This window comes from Octopus bimaculoides, chromosome 9 (assembly GCF_001194135.2).
Source record: "Octopus bimaculoides isolate UCB-OBI-ISO-001 chromosome 9, ASM119413v2, whole genome shotgun sequence".
NCBI lineage: Eukaryota > Metazoa > Mollusca > Cephalopoda > Octopoda > Octopodidae > Octopus > Octopus bimaculoides.
Window position 1 is genome coordinate 15,007,617 of NC_068989.1, and position 13,028 is coordinate 15,020,644.

General features: G+C 37.8%; 1 protein-coding gene across 2 annotated transcripts in view; it reads right to left on the reverse strand.

Moving 5' to 3' along the window:
* LOC106874619 (ran-binding protein 3) overlaps positions 1–13,028 on the reverse strand; it is a 43,465-nt gene that overhangs the window by 3,620 nt on the left and 26,817 nt on the right. For both annotated transcript variants that reach the window (XM_014922409.2, XM_014922411.2), the window contains 4 exons: positions 11,966–12,110; positions 8,666–8,787; positions 5,885–6,005; positions 373–509 (listed from right to left, as the gene is read on the reverse strand). In XM_014922409.2, coding sequence (XP_014777895.1) covers positions 373–509; positions 5,885–6,005; positions 8,666–8,787; positions 11,966–12,110 — 525 coding nt within the window. The remainder of the gene's footprint in view (positions 1–372; positions 510–5,884; positions 6,006–8,665; positions 8,788–11,965; positions 12,111–13,028) is intronic.

Genomic DNA, 13,028 nt, shown 5'->3' on the forward strand with positions numbered 1-13,028 from the left:
TAAACACACCAGCATCGGTTGTCAAGCGATGTTGGGGGGACAAACACAGACACACAAACATATACACAACACACATACATATATATATATATACATATATACGACGGGCTTCTTTCAGTTTCCGTCTACCAAATCCACTCACAAGGCTTTGGTCGGCCCGAGGCTATAGTAGAAGACACTTGCCCAAGGTGCCACGCAGTGGGACTGAACCCGGAACCATGTGGTTGGTAAGCAAGCTACTTACCACACAGCCACTCCTACGCCTACAAACTGATGAAAGGAAAACATCTGAATAAAGAGAATACGTAAGTGGGGGTTCGGCATAAAAACACAACTAGGATTTCCGTGACAATTAATTAATTAAATACTCACTACGATGAGAAATACTTTCACGCCATCACCATCGGTGGCAGTTAGTCGTACACTCTTCTGACTGGCTTTCTTCACGGTCATTCCTGTCCAGATTTTAGTGTTCAATATCACTCGTAAACTTCCTTGTGATCTCATTACTGAAGTATAATAGAAGCACACATTAGATTAACCACAAATATCTCAAAAAAGAAGGTCAGTAATAAACATCAGATTACTTTAAAAAATCCGTTTGCGTGTTTAAAACTATATCCAAACAGATCTTATTACAGATTGCCTATTCTCTTAATTACCTCTCAATGTTTAGTATTTTCTTCTTATCGTTATAAAAGGAAGACAGAAAATAACAACAGAACTAAATTCGACGACTGGCACCCATGCCAACGTCGTCTCCTTCATTGGACACAAAACTCTTCTTGTGAAGACCTGTTGGGGCAAGCGAAAGCGAAATCGTGATGGCACCTGTGCCCAGCGTCGCCTTCTTGGCACTTGTGCTGGTGGCATATGTAAGGACTTTTGAGCGAGATCGTTGCCAGTGCCGCTGGACTGGCTCTTGTGCAGGTGGCACATAAAATACACCATTTCAAGCGTGGTCGTTGCCAGTACCGCCTGACTGGCCGTTGTGCCGGTGGCACGTAAATGCACACATTACACTCTCGGAGTGGTTGGCGTTAGGAAGGGCATCCAGCTGTAGAAACTCTGCCAAATCAGATTGGAGCCTGGTGTAGCCATCCAGTTCACCAGTCCTCAGTCAAATCGTCCAACCCATGCTAGCATGGAAAGCGGACGTTAAACGATGATGATGATGATGATGTTAGTGAGATCACCAAATACTCATAAGACACCCTCAACTGTGTGAGGTATAGTCTTGTAGGATGTGAAAGTATGATAGAGTGGCAGGAACAAGTGTCTTGCTGAAGAAGGGGACACATGCGTCAATCCTACTTCATGGCCATATTATGATTAACATGAAGAGCATCCAACTCATCACCGTTTTAACATCCACTTTTTCCATGTTTGCATGGGTCAGGCAGATTTTCTACAGCTGGATACCTGCTCTTCCTGTATTCAACTCTCACCTGTTTCCAAGCAAGGTAATATTTCCCCTTGGATAAAAATGATAAACATCCTTCCCGAGTTAAAGAGACTCAATATACATTTTCTCCCCCAGGGTGGGACGTGGTCCATCACAGGATTATTCATTTTTGGCAGCTGAGTGAACTGGAGCAACATAAAATGAAGTTTTTTTTCCTCAAGAACACAATGCATTGCCCAGTCCAGAAATTGAAACGTGATGGTGGCACGTAAAAAAATCAACCTTTGAATGTTGGGCCTCAAGGAGGCAAAATGGCTGAGTTCTTTTCGAGCGCTTGGCCTGATGAAGGCATAGTAGCTGAGTTCCTTTCGAGTGTTGGGCCTGATGGAGGCATAGTGGCTGAGTCCCTTTTGAGTAGGCCTCATGGAGGCAAAGTGACTGAATTCCTTTTGAGCATTAGGCCTCATGGAGGTAAAGTGGTCAAGTTCCTTTCGAGTGTTGGGCCTCACAGAGACAAAGGCCAAGGCCTTTGGCATTATGTTGTGCTTGAGAAGACCTATCAAGCTGAGCAAAATCACAGTTGTGGCAGGCACCGGTGTCATGCCAGTGGCACATAAAAGCACCCATTACACTCTCAGAACGGTTGGCGTTAGGAAGGGCATCCAGATGTAGAAAACCATACCGAATCAGACCGGAGCCTGGCACAGACTTCCAGCATACCAGCTCAGTCAAACCATCCAACCCATACCAGCATGGACAACGGACATTAAATGATGATGACGATGATGAATCTTATGTTCACGAGTCCAATACCCTAACCACCAAGCCATGTGCCTCCACACATTTCCCCACGGTCAGGACATGTTTACACAGAATATTGGAAAATAAATGACACTAATTTTATGACAGTGACACTCTTTTACAATTATCACATGATGTGAAGAGAAGGAGGCAAAAACATACACACACATATATATATATATATATATATATGATGAACTTCTTTCAGTTTCCATTTACCAATCCACTTACAAGGCTTTGGCTGGCCTTGAAACAGCAGACAAAAATAGAAAATCAAAGTCTAGCAATTATCTCTTCAAATTTGCACCTTAGAATAATGAAAGACATACTTTCGAGCATAATGCACTCTGCCACCTCCTCCTTCCATCCCTCCCTCTCTCTTTCTCTCCGTTGCAACCTGACAATATGAAATTAACATTTCTTTTTACAGCTGTTTTGAAAAGCTGTCAAACGGACAAATTTAAGAAAACAATTCACGGAGAAACAGTGAAATGCAGAAATGATGTGTTTTAGAGATTAGATCACAACACAATTTGATGGGGTTGAATGGTGGAGTGCGGAGGGGGTGGACATTTTTTATCAAAACCTGAACTGTTTCTGCTATATCCTGGTTCTATGGTGTATAGTCCAAACAAAGCACATGCACAACCTTTGGGGGTATATAAAGTTCAAAGTTTACAACAGCAACTCTTCAAATAGTTTATAATATTTTATAATAGAGAATTACACAGTGAAAATGTTTTTCTTTTTTTTAATTTTCCATATTATTTTTTTTTCAACAAAAAACCATAGAAACTTGTGAGTTAAGCTGTGTTGGTAAATTGATTACGATAGCAATGAATGAATGAATCGACTAACATATTTATAATGGCTATGACAAACACCTGTCACGCTTTTAAAGGCTGATTTTTAACCCATTACCTACCAGTGATCTCATATGAGATCACTTAAAAATTACAAATTTCGTAATTATCTGTCAATATTTACACGTATCTAACCTTTTTGCTATATCTACTAGGTATATTTCTCTGATATTCAAATGAGGTTTGCTAATTTTTCACCCAATATCTCACTTATTTCTATTTAAAATGTAATTTTGAAATGTTATTTTGATCATTCCAGTGTGTTTCTAAGGCTGTTTTATTCTAGAAATCAAAGTTTCATAAAAATAATTACAGTTAATAGAATTATGGGAGGTAATGGGTTAATAGTAATATCCTTTTAATTCTCCATCGTTTCAAAGTCCGTTTTTCCATGCTTGCATGGGTTAGATGGATTTTGTTTTGAGTGGATTTTCTATGACCTGATGCTCTTCCTGTTGCTAACACTTATCGGTTTCCAAGTAACGTAATATTTCCCCAGATATGTTTTCATAGAAGATTAGAAACAAAGGATGTTGCTTGTATGATGATAACATCCATTTACAACTAACATGGAATGTCCGGCCGGTGGGGGAAGAAACGGTTTTTTGGTGAGTCAAAATACCAGAGTATGAAGACACTGCAGGTGAGAGGGATCTTTTTTAAAACGGGGGCCACATTTTTCATTAACGAAACACTTTGGAACACTGGTAGAATGTGTCATATAAAACATCTTTTTCTCTTAGTCTTCTTATAAAAAAAAAGAAATCCATAAGTTATTCCATATTAAAGTTGTCATATTTCTGTAATTTCAACCAATCACTGACGTCCATTCAGCCGATATACATTAAGTGCCGACTACATAAACAAACGATTCTGAAACAATTCTATCGGTGTTAGGGTTAGGGTTAGGGTAAAACAGCAAATTTAAAATGCAAAAAGCAAATAAAACGAAGCTATGGCTTAATCAGCCAAAGGAGTAAATGTAAACAACTGAATACATGTCAGTGATTGGTTGAAATTATCGAAATAAGACAATTTTTTACATGAAATAAATTCGAATACAAAAATATTTTTCTGTTCTATAACACAAAATAGATAAGTATACGAAGTTTGAAAGTCTTTCGGTACCAAAAACACTACGTAAAACATTAATGAAAAATGTGGCCCCCGTTTTAAAAAAGATCTGAAGACTGCACCAGACTTCTGTGTGTGTCTGTTTTGGCATGGTTTTTACAGTTGGATACCCTTCCTAACACCAACCACTCGGCAGAGTGGACTAAAAAAAAAAATCATGATCTCACATGGCAACCAAGTCTTCGCTTCGAGAAAGGTAGATTATATGATTGTGTATGAAACCTGATGTTACATGATAGTGTGATGTGAGCCTTTAAATGCAGCAGGTTTGTGAAGACTTGAAAGAAATGAAGCGAGCCTGCTCCACTGGAAGTAAGTACCGGTCAAGCATTGGAATTGATAAAGCTGGCACCCGACCCCATTTCAGGGCTTGTGCCTATAGCAGAAAGGATCATCATCATCATTGCCGTTTAACGTCCGCTTTCCATGCTAGCATGGGTTGGATGATTTGAGTGAGGACTGGTGAAACCAGATGGCTACACCAGGCTCCAATCTGATTTGGCAGAGTTTCTACAGCTGGATGCCCTTCCTAACGCCAACCACTCCGAGAGTGTAGTGGGTGCTTTTACGTGCCACCGGCACGAGGGCCAGTCAGGCGGGTACTGGCAACGGCCACACTCGAAATGGTGTATTTTACATGCCACCTGCACAGGAGCTGAAGAATGCATGCAAATAAGCAGGCTAGTTAAATGGACAATTTTTCAGTATTGTTCGGTTACAAGAAGCATACTGGAAATGCTGGTTAAAAACTAAACTATGTACAGCATAATGAGCTCTGGATTGCTCACAGCTATTCGCTAACTAATGCTAACTCATTCAGAATTATGTGCTAATGTTTGATGGTCATATTTGAAGTTGTCTCCCTCTCTAACTGATCAGATGCAATTCAAGAAAAATTATCCATAAAAATATTTCGTTTTAGTATTTGGTTGACAAGATTCTTGGTGTGAATTCATGTGTTGAAAAATTGTATCTCTGGAGGGTCATTATGCCAATATAATAAACACATGCACTGGTTCTATTTCACTTCTTTGTTTGTCAGTTGGTTAACCAATTAACTAGTCCATAGTCTGATTAATCATTCAGTTGATTAATCAATCAGGCTTGTCAAAGTCCTTTTATCACCATTTGTGACCTCGTCAATGACAAAAACCCTCTCTACTCCAAGTCTGCTTCAGAGGGCACATCACTGATTAATCATCATCATCATTGTTTAATGTCCGCTTTCCATGCTAGCATGGGTTGGACAATTTGACTGAGGACTGGCAAGCCAGAAGGCTGCACCAGGCTCCAATCTGATTTGGCAGAGTTTCTACAGCTGGATGCCCTTCCTAACGCCAACCACTCTAAGAGTGTAGTGGGTGCTTTTACGTGCCACCGGCACGAGGGCCAGTCACATGGTACTGGCAATGGCCACGCTCAAAAAGGTGTTTTTTTACATGCCACCTGCATGGGAGCCAGTCCAGCGGCACTGGCAACGACCTCGCTTGCAAATAATCAATCAGTTAATTGGTTGACCAATAAAGAAATGAAATGGAACCAGTGCATGTGTTTATCATTGGCATAATGACTGTCTCAAGACAACAGAATTAGACATAAAAATAAGAATGCAAAATGTAAAACAACCTGGAGTAATGGTTGATGAGACAAGGAAGATAAGACAAGTGAAGTCACAACTCACCTAATCGGGACTGAAATTTTTCTGAGTCATTTCCCACTAAATCATTCAACCGTAAAACTCCCTGGCCTCGCTCTATCCACACCAAGGTAGGTTTGTCAAATACAAATAATTTGCAGTTTGACTAGAAAAAGAAAATATAAATGAAGTCTTTAAATATCTCTTCATCACGCATACAAAATATAAATGACATAATCTATGTTACATACTCCTTAAATACATCTTATAAATATACTGTAAGCATTTCCAGAACAATCTGAACATATACAATAATTTACATTATTATCGTCAACCCTTTAGCGTTTGGATTACTGTCAAATGTAAAGCTTATTTATTTACATTGTTTTGAATTAACTCTTTTAACAGCAGGAAAGGGTTGCAAGAATGTGTGCACAAAACAGGCAAAATACACAAAAGATATCTCTTTCTTAAGGCTAATTTTAAAAGACTAATTTTCATTTTGAATAAATACAAAAGCTATAATAATTTTTAATCTCTCACGCAATAACATTTACAATCTCATCATTGAAAAGTGCTGTAAAATACCCACGATCCTCTACATCTGGTGTGAGCATAAATTCATTTGAGATCCCTTCATGGTTGTTGTCAAACAATGTACATTGTTCGTCATTGTCATCATCATCATCTACCTCATCTGATGATGAGAGAAAGTCAGAAAAAAAAACCCCACTTCATTGCTGTATAAATTTTCCATTTGTAACTCGATTTCCGTCATCAGTAAGGGCCACTTAGGCTTATGCGCATTTGACAAAGTAGACACTTGGGCATCAATTGGTGACGACCATATCCATGTAAAATTTTTTTAAAACATCAGCTACTGATGCTCACCATATAAGGGTTCATCAGGCATATTCTCATAGCTTCAAGATTTCAATGATGTAATTTTATGTTCAGAATGACACTGCAGTATACATGTGAGAGGCCAGATATGGCGCATTTAAATACTTAGGGGTTAACATGTTGCCTATCAAGTTCATTTGGCACCATATTTCCTTTTGTACTAGTGGTCTAATTTTGTCATAAATTGTGTGTTTAAAAATTTTTTTTTAACCATATGTACATTCTAGTTCACTATATACACTACCAGGTTGATTTACAGTAAGGGTGTCACTGGTGACACCCATGGCATAGAACATATGTTCATACTGTATTGTGGAAATTACAATAAAATGGGTCTAAATGTCAATTATACCTCCATTTATGGTTTTACAATTCTTCTTAGAAAAACTTCTTTAGTTTATAATTTGAGCTTTACAATTGCAAATGGATAGTTCTTTTTCTTAATTTAATTTGAAATTATTCCAGTAAAACATTACAACTGTATCATAACAAAACATACATAGCAGCACTATGTTACTTATGAAAGGTATTTTTTTTTACTAGGCCCTACTTCAGTTTCTATTAATTCAAACTGAGAACCATCCAAAAAATACAGAGATGTGTTCTGTATATTTCCTAAAATTTGAATGGTGTAGTCTGAACAACAGTAATATGAGGCTCTGTAAAAAACATTCCCATTCGGAGTCACTGATGACTCCCATGGTATATTAAGAATATAAAGCATGGGGTGTCACTGGCGACTCCCATAGTAGGCAGTGTTAAGGAAAATGCTACAATTGACCTATCTTTCGGTTACTCTTCCATCAGTCAATAGTAGGTGGTTGACAGTTTGGTGACAGCCAGTCACTATTGCATTATCATCAAATGTAAATTTTGTTGCCAATGAGGGAAGAAAGCATAAAAAGTAGAGCTTCCAAGAAGGACCCTACTTAGAACTCTCTTGAAAAGGATAAAAACCTACAAAAGCAAGAATTGTGAGGAGCAAAAAGTATGGGAAATTATAATAAAATTGCATGGTCAATCTACACCATGTGGCACACTGTAATTTTACTAACTATTTGCTAAAGAAACAATACTGACCAGTATTGGTTTGGTTGTTTGGAGGCTGACAATTTGGCATGGCTGACTGGATACAGAACCTGTTTTGGTAACCATGTTCTGGTACTGAGGTAAACACAAACATGCATGCTCACACAGAAATACACACATAAGGCGGCGAGCTGGCAGAAACGTTAGCACGCCGGACGAAATGCGTAGCAGTATTTCGTCTGCCGTTACGTTCTGAGTTCAAATTCCGCCGAGGTCGACTTTGCCTTTTATCCTTTCGGGGTCGATAAATTAAGTACCAGTTATGCATGGGGTCGATGTAATCGACTTAATCCCTTTGTCTGTCCCCTCTATGTTTAGCCCCTTGTGGGCAATAAAGAAATAAGAAATACACACATAAGTAAATTGATAGAGAGAGAGAGAGAGAGAGAGATATTGCACATGCCTACAAATGTGACTAGATGTTCGCACGCACAAACAGAAAGAGAGGGAAGACAAGAGAAACACTAAAATATCAGATGCCAACAAAAAAGTCGACATTGAATCATTGACGCCAAACAGGCAGCGCCAAAACGTCTCATATCCACAGATCAGCTAGTATCAATAACTAAGAACGAAGGCGGCTGGCAAAAGAGCTTTAGTGGTTTTTAAATGGAGCCCACGCTGTTGCAAACCTTCAGTTCAGGTTTTGATAACTTGATACCTTGACATAATATCCCCTATATTGATGTCAAATAAGCCAGTATTGAATCAGCGATATTAAAATGACTGTGCCAAAAAGTTTCATAGTCATAAAGGAATCATAATTTCCATTTTTTTTTTCAGACAGCCCACCTGAATATTGAAAATCTAATCAGCATTAACAAGGAATATTACCTGTAAAACATTGGACTCATCTTCTTCACCAGTTTTCACTTCAATCTCTTTGTATTCTGTTCTGACATCATGTTTCATTTGATATTCTCGAGCTGATTCTTCAAGAGATTGGCAGGGTTTCTCTGGAATTAATCAACAGAAACAATGACAGAATTTTAACTTCAGTGATTACTAAATTTTTTTGAGTCAGTGGAAAAAAAAAAAAGAAAAAAAAGAAAGAGAAATAATACAGAGACAGGCATGGCAGTGTGGTTAAGAAACTTGCATAGCAACCACGTAGTCTCAGGTTCAGTTCTACTGGAAGGCATCTTGGGCAAGTGCCTACTACTATATAGCTCTGGGCCAACCAATGTTTTGTGAGTGAATTTAGTTGACAGAAACTGTGTGCAAACCCATTATATATATATATATGTGTGTGTGTGTGTGTGTGTAGGGAGGGCGTCTTTGTCTCACCATCATTTGATAACTAATGGTGAATTATGTCCCTGTAACCAAGCAGCTTGGCAAAAGGAACAGACAGAATAAGTTTCAGGCTTAAAAAAGAATTTAAAAAATACTGGGGTTGATTTGTTCGACTAAACCCATCAAGGTATAACACAAAGAAAGATACAGTGAATTCTTCCCAACCACATGTTTACAGGTTCATCCCACTGTGTGGCACCTTAAACAAGTGTCTTGCACTCTAACCATGGGCCGAAGCCATGTGGGTGGATTTAGAAGATAGAAACAGACAGAAGCTCATTGTATATGCATATATACCCCCCCCCCTCTCTCTCTCTCTCTCTCTCTATATATATATATATATATATATATATATATATATATATATATATATATATATATATATATATAGAGAGAGAGAGAGAGAGAGAGAGAGAGATCTGATCATTGCCCAATGAATAAACATCTCAAATAACAAATTTTCCCCTTATATCAATGTATCAGAAACACTTCAGCCCAATTTCAATTATACAAAGAAAATAAGTTTATTCAGAATTATACTAAATACTCTACATGACAACAGAATCAAGAAACAGTTAATTCAATCCAACTAAACAACTTGAAATAATAAAAATAACAATGATACATCAAAAGTTGAGGCAACAGGCTTCCTGTGGGATTTGAAAATTAACTTCAAACCACTGTATAATTACACAAAGTATTTTTTTTTTAACATTTTCTGACGTCACCTCAAGAATGACAAATTGGATCTTAATTTTAGTCAAAAGCAGACCCTCAAGAAAAAAAAACATAAACAAATGTTTTTAAACATTCAGCTGTCAGATGACAGAGAAACAAGAGATGCCTTAAAGGAAGCAGCCAACTGGAACAATGAACATCATTTGATAAGCAAATGACGTAAATCATAGAAAATCAACCAACCAGAGAGTTGGACTACTACAGAACAAAAAACTAGTGACCAAAACAATTGATGGAAAAAGGACATCCCCAGGTTGTCAACCAATCAGAATGCTGGACTACCATTATGGGACCAGAACATTTCAAATGAATGATATGCTCAGGTAGTCATCCAACAAGAATGCGAGGCCACAGGTGGGTAAAACCAACTCATGTCATTGAGTTTAGTAACTAATCAGGACTATTTTAAGATCTAGGACTTGGGAACCTATATCTTAAAACCTATAGGCAGACAAGCAAAACAAACAAAGAACAATACACCACAGCAGAACTGATAAAAAGATTATTTTCTTATTTTTTAAAATCTTATTTATATCTAGTTGCTAATATAACATTACTTTGAATCCTATTGAACTGTCAACTATGTATTATTACGAAATTTATAGAGCAATTGAACTTTTATCATTTCCATAGTTTACTGAATATTGGAATTTGCATGGACATTTGACTTTTTCAGCACGTTTTAACTGCTATGGAATTTTCTCCTGTTCATTGATTTTCTTTTTAATTTGTATCTTATTATTTATTTATTTATTTATTTACACTTGAAAAACAAATAAATTATTGAAACCAATTTTTTTTTCTTGCCTTTAATCCTCCAACGCGGAGTATAGGCCACTTATAATTGAATTCCATGTCGCATAATTTTTCGCTTCTGTACTTATACTCTGCCATGAATGTCCCCCTTTCTCTAGTTCCTTTTGTGTTAATTAGTTTGACTAAACCTTTGAAAACGGTACCCCAGCATGGCCACAGTCCAATGACCGAAACAAGTAAAAAACGAAAGAAAGACACAAGAATTTTCAGAATTATTCAACCCAAGTCAAGATAGAAAATATATTTTAAACATGGGGTAATGATATGTTGGGCAATATGCTAAGTTTGAGAAGACCCATCAAGCCAAGTGACATCGTAGTTGTAAGCAACGTGGTTGGTGCCAGTATTGCATACCTGGCACTTGTGCTGGGCATCATCATCATCATAGTTGTTTAACGGCCGCTTTCCATGCTAGCATGGGTTGGACGATTTGACTGAGGACTGGTGGACCAGGAGGCGACACCAGGTTCCAATCTGATTTGGCAGAGTTTCTACAGCTGGATGCCCTTCCTAACGCCAACCACTCCGACATGTAAAAAGTACCCTTCGAACTTTGGGCCTCGTGAAGTCAACGACAAGTAACCGAGACCTTTGGAAATATACCATGCTTAAGACGACAGCGAGCTGGCAGAAACATTAGCAAGCTGGGTGAAATGCTTAGCGGTATTTTGTCTGTCTTTATGCTCTGAGTTCAAATTCCACCGAGGTCAACTTTGCCTTTCATCCTTTCAGGGTCGATAAATTAACTACCAGTTGCATACTGAGGTTGATCTAATTGATTGGCCCCCTCCACAAAATTTCGGGCCTTGTGCCTAGAGCAGCAAAGAATATACCAAACTTAAGAAAACCTGTCAAGCCAAGTGTTATGTCTCAACGCTACTGCTATCTAGCACCTTCGGACGATCTTTACTCAACTGCTACTCAACACCCCTACCACGGCCAGACTACCTCTATTTATATGTCTTGGGAGATCCTACTTCTTCGCCTGGGGGCGTCGACACAATACCAAGTGAGATTGTAGTCGTGGCCGATGCTGGTGTTTAGTAACTGACACCTGTCACCACACTTGGAGTGGTTGGCGCTAGGAAGGGCATCTGTCTGGAGAAAGCATGCCAAATCAGATTGAAACCTGGTGCAGCTCCCCGGTTTACTAGTTTTCAATCAAACCGTCCAACCCATGCCAGCATGGAAAATGGACATCAACTGACACCTTTACCCGCACACCCATCATGCAACGACAACCAATGCTTCCATTAAATGTCCAAATATCAAAAGAACACTTACCGGTATTTGTGAGTTCTTCAGATGAGTCATTGTGATCTGGAAGGGGAGAGGATGGTTTGTCGGCAGCCACAACTCTATCAGCAAGATTTTCCCCAAACACAAATCCAGAACAATTATTACTCTTTTCTGAATTTTGATTAAGACCCTATAAAAAATTGCAGACAACACAATATTAAAACAAAGTGGATACAAACTATGATTTTAATTTCTGCGGGAAGGTGGGGGGAAGAGCTTTTCTTTAATCCTTTAAGCTCTCAGATTACTCTGTCAAATGTAATGCTTATTTATTCGCTTCGTTTTGAATTAATCATGCATTATCTTGTAGCTTTGAGATTTCGATGAAATGATTGCTTATTTTTACAATGACATTATAGGGTAGGTGTGAGAGGCTAGATCTGGCTAGTTTGAACATCAAACAAGTAGAAAATTTTTGGCTGGGTATGGCTGGTTTAAATGCTAAAGAGATGAAGTGCAATGGTAAATTAAACAGAAACTTCTGTCAAAAGAATGATAATTGCAAATAAGAGTTGTCACTTACAAGATGTGGCACATAATTTGGATGTGATTATTTTAAGGACCTGTCCTTATCCCATGAAATTAAGCCCCCAAAATACAGTAATATTATTTAGTTCAAGTTAGCAACAACATTTTGATGTTACATAATAGGAAAGTTCAGTTTTTACCATATATGACTATTTAATATAAAATTGAATACTTTTGAACCAAGATCTTTCACAAGGGACAAAAGTTACCATATTTTAACATGTATAAGGAACCCCCTAATTTCTGGGGCTTAAAATTTGGAAAAAAGGTTTTGTAAAGGATTATAATACTATCCATGTAGAAGAAACTCCCATATTTTTAAAGCCAATTTTTGACAAAAAGGGGTTCCTTATAAATGTTAAAATACAGTAAATAGCTTTCCATTTCAGACATAACCACAACTAAAAGTTATTTTGATTTTTGAGAGAAATAGCATCATTTAACCTTTTTGTTACAGCATTTTCAATGAAATGTAGTACTTTGGTTTCAATTAATTTTGAAAATAATGAAGAATTGAGTA